This window comes from Pleurodeles waltl, chromosome 10 (assembly GCF_031143425.1).
Source record: "Pleurodeles waltl isolate 20211129_DDA chromosome 10, aPleWal1.hap1.20221129, whole genome shotgun sequence".
Taxonomy (NCBI): domain Eukaryota; kingdom Metazoa; phylum Chordata; class Amphibia; order Caudata; family Salamandridae; genus Pleurodeles; species Pleurodeles waltl.
This window is the reverse complement of record NC_090449.1, coordinates 42457079-42463971: the sequence shown is the minus strand read 5'-3', so window position 1 is coordinate 42463971 and position 6893 is coordinate 42457079. Positions and strand designations below refer to the sequence as shown.

General features: G+C 44.2%; 1 protein-coding gene across 1 annotated transcript; it reads left to right on the top strand.

Annotated features, from left to right (window-relative positions):
* Window positions 1-5582: 5582 nt before the first annotated feature.
* On the top strand, window positions 5583-6527 carry LOC138262323 (olfactory receptor 1E5-like). Its single transcript, XM_069212222.1, has one exon. It carries the CDS (start codon window positions 5583-5585, stop codon window positions 6525-6527), a length of 945 nt encoding a protein of 314 aa, XP_069068323.1.
* The last annotated feature ends 366 nt before the right edge of the window (window positions 6528-6893 follow it).

Sequence of the window (6893 nt, the reverse complement as noted above, 5' to 3'; positions counted from 1 at the left end):
TAGCTGGTTTTAGTATTTGTGCCAGGGTTACTTTTACTTTCCCAGTCCAGCCCTGGGTGCAAAGTTTTTCTTAGGAGCTCTCTCAAAAGGTGCAGGTGAATATTTGGATTGCCAATTATCAGCCTCAGATATTGTAGATTTTAGGAAGGTACGGGAGAACTGGTACAAGCCATAGGCGGTATGTTTGCAGGAAGTTGACTGTGATGCACACAAACAACATTAAGTAAATATGGATGCACATGGCAGTGTAGAGTGTTTGGAGGCAACCACAGAATGATTTTAGAAAAGTATGCTCACCTGACACGCCACAACACTGAAGAATCTCAGAATATACCTGAACTCTCATCCAGGGATTGAAGAGCATCCATAGTCTAGGGCAGCGCATGACCGTGAAGTTGGAAGTGGCTCGTACAGATGCAAAGTTGATGGGAGGCAGAAGAGTCATGAAACTGGAAGGTAAAGGAATGCCTAAAGCAGTGCCAGGAAAGAGGACTAAAACAAGAAATTGCAGGAACACCAAACAGTGAACCTTCTCTCAGCAATGGAAACCATACAACCAATGACATTTCGGTTGACATCTCTATCTTCTGCCTTTTTCTACTTAATCTGCCCCAAGAAGCATTAACCTTTCCTCTAGTTTTCTGTTTTCCTAGTCAATCACTGAGGAACTTTTCTGTGTACTTGCAGGAGGGTCCACATCTGACGATAATAGACTGGTCCCTGCTTTTTCCCAACGGACTTATCTCTGTTTCGTTGTACAGGCCCTGAAAAATTTCCAGACACCAGATGTGTCAAAAGGATAAAAAATAATTGTATATCTGGGCTGATGGGTCCACAGGAGGCTCAAGATAGTCTTGCAAGAGCGCCAATTTAAATTTAGAGTGCTGTGATTGTGGAGTCAGAATCCCACAGGAGAAAGTGCTCTGATGGACTGCCAGCAACATGCGAAAAATTGACTTAGGCCCTCATTACGACCCTGGCGGTCGGCGGTAATTTGGGGAAAGGTACTGCCAACAAGCTGGCGGTACCTTTTCCCAAATTATGACATTGGCAGTTTTGCTCAAGCCAAACCGCTAATGACCCGCTCCATCCGCCAGGGTAGTAACGGCCGCTGGGCTGGAGACTTCGGTCTCCAGCCAGGCGGCCGTCACAATCCCAACCTCGGGATTATGACCCCGCCTACCGCCATGGTTTACATGGCAATCCTACCGCCACGAAAACCATGGCGGTAGGCACTATCAGTGCCAGGGTCTCCCCCGCCCCACTCCCCAGAGTCCTACCCCGCCAGCAAAACATCACCAGGCCGTATCATTGCTCATGATAAGGTCGGCGGCGTTTTACTGGCCTGGCGCTGTTGCTGGCAGCAGCGCCACCTTACCGCCGTCTTGACAGTCTACGGTATTCCGCCAGCCTTCTGGCAGAATTCCGTCTACAGTCATAATGCAGGAGGGCGGCTGGTAGCCACGGCAACGGTATGTTGGCAGCCGTCGCAGTGGCGGTAGGCTGCAGTTACCGCCAAAGTTGTAATAAGGGCCGTAGTCTCCTGCCCTGATGTTTAAAAAAGTGATAGAAGGGAGTACAGCAGGGATAACTCCCCCGTGGCTCAATGAGGGAGACATAGAGGGATCCACCTGACAAAACAAAAAATAAGCAATTTGTGCTGTGATCCCACAGGTATCCCGCAGGATTGAAAATAATATGGTGGCCTGGGACTGCATTGTTTAAATGAGAAGAGGGGACATGTGGCCCTGTCTGCAAGCCATTTTCATCTCCAGAGACCCCATTCCCTGAGGCCCATTTCATTATTTTGGGGAGTGGGGCTGCTCAGCTCCCCCTCTCTGAGCCGTATTCAGCTTTGGACACCCCACCCCCTAGTGCCCGATTCAGAGGGGCTCCGGGCACCCTTCCTGAGCCATATCTAGCCCCTGGGACCCCATCACCCAGCATCCAATTTATTTTGTAAAGGTTGCCTTAAAAATGCTCTTGCCAGCTAGGAGCAGACTTTTGACCGTTTTCCCTGCCTGCACTGATGGGGGCAAGGAGACAGATCACGATATGGCAGCATGAACATGAATAGCTGCTCCCTGTGGGTGGGATCAATGCCAGATCCTGCAGCACTTGGGGAGCCCACTGGGGCTGTGTGGCCCTTGGGTTCCCCCCACGTCTCCCAATATCTGCATGGTGGGTCCCTAGGTGGACCCTTTGGGTTCCCACCTTTGTAAAAGGGAGGTCCCGGAGGTTGGGGTCCCCAAGACAATAATAGGCTTGGGGAAGGGGGGCATGTGCCCCCCTCCAATTTAAAACAAAAATGGCCCTGGAGGATGGAGTCACCTAATGATGTAACATGTGCAAAACTAAGCAGTGCTTGGCGGAGGCACCAGTAACGGATAACTCTGCTAACTACAACTGGTGAATTTCTGTTTTTTTTGTAATTCAAAACATTGATGTTGTCCCTGACATATTCACCTAACTATAGTGTTACTTTAACCTTGGTTTATTTCTGTGAAGTCTAAGTATTTTTTCAACAAAAACAGATCTTTTTATCACACCTAACTATAATGTTACTTTCACCTTTCTTTCTTTCAGTGACTATTACAGAGTGGTCATAGCCACTCTGTAATCATAGTTAGGGTTAACAGAGATAGGAATTCCTCAGAATTTTGACCTTAATAACTTTGCACCCATTTCACCAATCTTTGCAAAACTTTGCAGACCTATCACACTTTCTACACTGATGAAAGTTTGAAAGTTTGGCGCAGTTTGGTCAAGGGGGTGCAAAGAAAAAAGTGGGGACCCAAACACACACTTGCAAACCAATGCATTTTACCTAGGCTTTTGTATCATTTTGGGCTTTTGGGATCACCCTGTTTTAGACTTTTTAGTGTTGGTGACTCTCACTACGTGTGTGTTAGCCATGGAAATCACATGGCAAAAGTACTGCACGCGTTTACTGCCACTGTCAGCCTCTTAAGATAAGGTCACTGCAACGCATCAAGGCTGAGGGGGACTTGGCTGGTTACATGTGAACATGTGTGCACATGCGTGTTAACACGTGAGGGCTGCTCACATGAGACTACTTTTGTGCTCAGCCTGGTAACTGTACACAGGTAGCCTGGCACAGGGGGAATGCTGCAGGATTAGATGTTTACCTGAGGTAGGCATTATAATATTAGTGTACACTCATAGGGAAAGACAGTCTGGATTACTGTTTTGTCTGCAGTGACAGTTTTTCAATACAAATAGGAGGAAATCTGCTATAGATTGCTTCCCTTTGGCCTACAAAGTCTAATAATATATCAAAATGGGGTAAACCATGTGCACCAAAATAAAAACTGTGGGTTCTAAGAAAGTATCTTAGGAACTTGTTGATGATGATAAAGCATGTCACCAAAAGGTGAGGGCTCTTATTCTGACTACATCTTGCTGTATGAACTGGCTGACTTCTCCCCTAATTAGTAGTGAGGAACCGCACTTTCCTTGGAATTGTGCATTCTTTTTTGTTTTGTGTATGGCGGGAGTATGATGCACAAGACCAGATAAAGCTCCCATACGATTTGCCCCTCCCTCTTTTTTTCCTTGTTGGAAATTGTAAAACTCCATCATGTCTAGGCTACATCAGTGCATTGTTTCAGCACTAACAGATTCTGTGATTACAAATTTAAATGCCATTTTGCAAAGCTCAACTACTAGCGGCATGGGAAACTATATGTGAGATCTGATGTTCTAGATCAAGCCATGGCAAATGTCTCTTGAGGTTGCTTCTGCAGTGTGAAGAATACACTGTTTTCCTAATGTTATCAATTGTGCCATGGAGAAGTTATAAGGGGCCATATTTATGACCTGGTTTGCATCGTTCTTGCACCATGCAAGGTAGTGCAAGAGAAATACAAAAATCCGATTTCTGAAGACGTGACCTCACTTTGCGTGGCTCAAAGTGGCTTCAAAAATCTAGAGTAATGCCACACAACTCCCGTAATTCTTGACGCATTCCCAGATTTACAAGTACATGGAAATGTGCCAGAATCTGATACTTTCCCAAGTGAGGCATAACAAGGAGAAGTATCTCTATTGATCCTCATTTCTTCCTTTTTCTGCATTCTTTTTCTGCATTCTGCAGCACATCAGCACACATAGAAGGAAGAATATGCCTCCCAGATGCCCCTTCCTGCATACAACACAGACACCATTGCACTACATTGGACCTAGGCAGCTAAAAGGGCACCAGCGCTGGGGAAAGAAAGAGGAATGCATCGTATTGTCTTAAATACAGCACATCCCTGCCCTTTCCTTGTCACACAGTGCAGGGCAGAAAGGTGACTTGCTTCACTGCACTGCGTGACTTAGCCATAATATGGCCCTAAATAGTTAATAAATCCACAATTTTTTTCAATGCTTGAGAAGCAACCTGCTGGTAAAGTTCCATTGTTTAGGGAGGGTATGTATCATTGTGCTTGGATGCTGTGTTGATGACATAGCATGGGCATTGGCTTAATGAGTGTGATTCAGCTGAATAATTTTCACACTCAAAAAGTAGTCCTGCTAAGAAAGTTTCTTTAAGAACTTGCCATCAACACATCCACATTTGTTTACAATAGAGAGTAAGAAATATACCCTCTGTACCTTTATGTAAGGGACAGAGACGGTTATAAACACTAACCATAATCAAGGTGGAGTTAGGTAGAATAACAACCACTCTACCTTTAGTCAAAGCGGTGGAGGTTGATATCGTCCATGATATCCATCACCCACCATTAACCATTGAGCAAGGTGGGGAGAAGATAAAGATTGACCCCTTCCTTTGTCAAAACAGAGATAATGGCAATAAAACCTTCCCATTTGTCTGTGGGCACAACATATTCTGTCTTGGGTAATGCAGAGGGAGGTCGCCTAATATCCCCCATGCTACAAGGCAGGGTGGACGATAAGGAATCAATATACCCTCTAAGACCTTGCACAGGGAGTGGTGAGGATTTGCACACAATCCCTGCTGTTATGCCAAGGCATGGGTAGAAAAATAATCAACTTTTTCAAGATGGAAAGGATAAAGTCCCTAATGATGTCTTAGAAAGTTACAATGTTCCATTACATGCACTGTGAATATGTGTGGTGAAAGTATCAGAATAGCTAAAAGAATATCTTACTATATACACCAAGATCATGGAAGTGTTGGTTTTTTTAATGATATTTTTTGTTTTTTGTCTTTTGACAAGAATCAAATTGGTTGCTTGGGATGGCTTCTTTAATATAGATCTAATCTGATGATATCAGTAGAAATACAGAGTGCTCAAACAGACACATTCATGTGAAGCCTGAGAACCTGACCACGCTGCTGAAACAAACCTTATTCTACTGATGTCAGTGGTTGTTACTCATTTTTCTCTGTTTCTCCTCTCATTAGCAATTCCAGAGCCGGCAGGCTACCTCAAAATTCCTAAAAGTGCCAGGTGCTTGGATAGTTTTCTGCTTGACCTCACACTTATCCATTTGGATTACATGGTCTGTTCTGCATAAACGTCTGGCCCATAACCCTATCTGATGCCTACTAGAGTGCAAAAGTCTCACTCTGGAGTGTTTTTAAGAGCATGGAGCAGAGAAACCACACTGAAATTACAGAATTCCTTCTATTGGGATTCTCTGATGTTCCACAGCATCGATTATTCCTTATTGCACTCTTTCTAACCTTTTACTTGCTATCCTTTGCGGGGAATGTCTTCATCATCGTCGCCGTGAACCTTGACCCCCAGCTTCACACACCTATGTATTTTTTTCTTGGGAATTTATCCTTTGTGGACCTTGGCTTGACCACAATTACTGTACCCATAGTTCTGAAAAACCTCATTTCCATGAGCAGGACAATCTCAATTAAGGGCTGCATTACACAAATGTATCTGTTTTTGTGGTTTGGAGCCACAGAGAGTTTTCTCCTGGCAGTTATGGCTTATGACAGATATGTGGCCATTTGCAACCCTCTCCATTACCAGATGGCGATGAGTGGGAAGCTTTGTATCCTGCTGGTGGGCATATCCTGGGGTCTGAATTCACTTCATGCTCTGCTGCACACAGGCATGACTTTCCGGCTCTGCTTTTGTGGGCCAAACATCATCCATAGCTTTTTCTGTGACATCCCACCGGTGCTGGCATTGTCCTGTTCTGACACTTCTGCCAACCACCTTGTTATTCTGCTGGAGGGCTCCTGTTTGGCATCATTTCCCTTTCTCTTCATATTGGGTACATACATTCGAATCATCACCTCTATCTCAAAATGTCATGCAGCCCAGACATGGCACAAAGCTTTGAAAACTTGCTCTTCCCATCTCACAGTGGTTCTTCTATTCTATGCGACTGTTGGCTTCATGTATTTCTCTCCCTCCTCCAGCTCATCTCAGAAAGACAACAGAGTGGTGAGCGTCATGTATGCATTGGTGCCTCCGATGTTGAACTCTTTTGTTTACAGCTTACGGAACAAGGATATGAAGGTATCTTTCAGGAAAGCTCTGAAGAACATGTCGAAGCTCTTTTTGGAATGAGTTCCCAAAGAATCATCTGATGTGTACTACACACATGTCACTTTTCACAAAGGGGATGGTGTTGCTTACACAGTAACTCTTAGACATGCACAAGTTGTACAATCAAGGCATCTACACATATCTTTTCAGTCCCCATGTTATTGGTCTTTTGTATTTCTCATAGTAGGGTTTGATGTTGTCTTCCAAAGCCTTTACCACCTTATTTTAGATTTAATACCATATCTATAGAAAGTTTCCACTCTATTGTTTGCAAGAAAGAAATGGTAGTGGCTGATGATCCTTAAAAGTGGTGCTGTGTAATAAATGGCAAATTATTTATTGTAGCATCAATATGCACTTCTGCATTTTATTGTATTTAAATTATTT

Excerpts from the sequence above, each read along its gene's own strand:
- LOC138262323 (XM_069212222.1), top strand. The coding sequence starts at position 5,583 with ATGGAGCAGAGAAACCACACTGAAATTACAGAATTCCTTCTATTGGGA.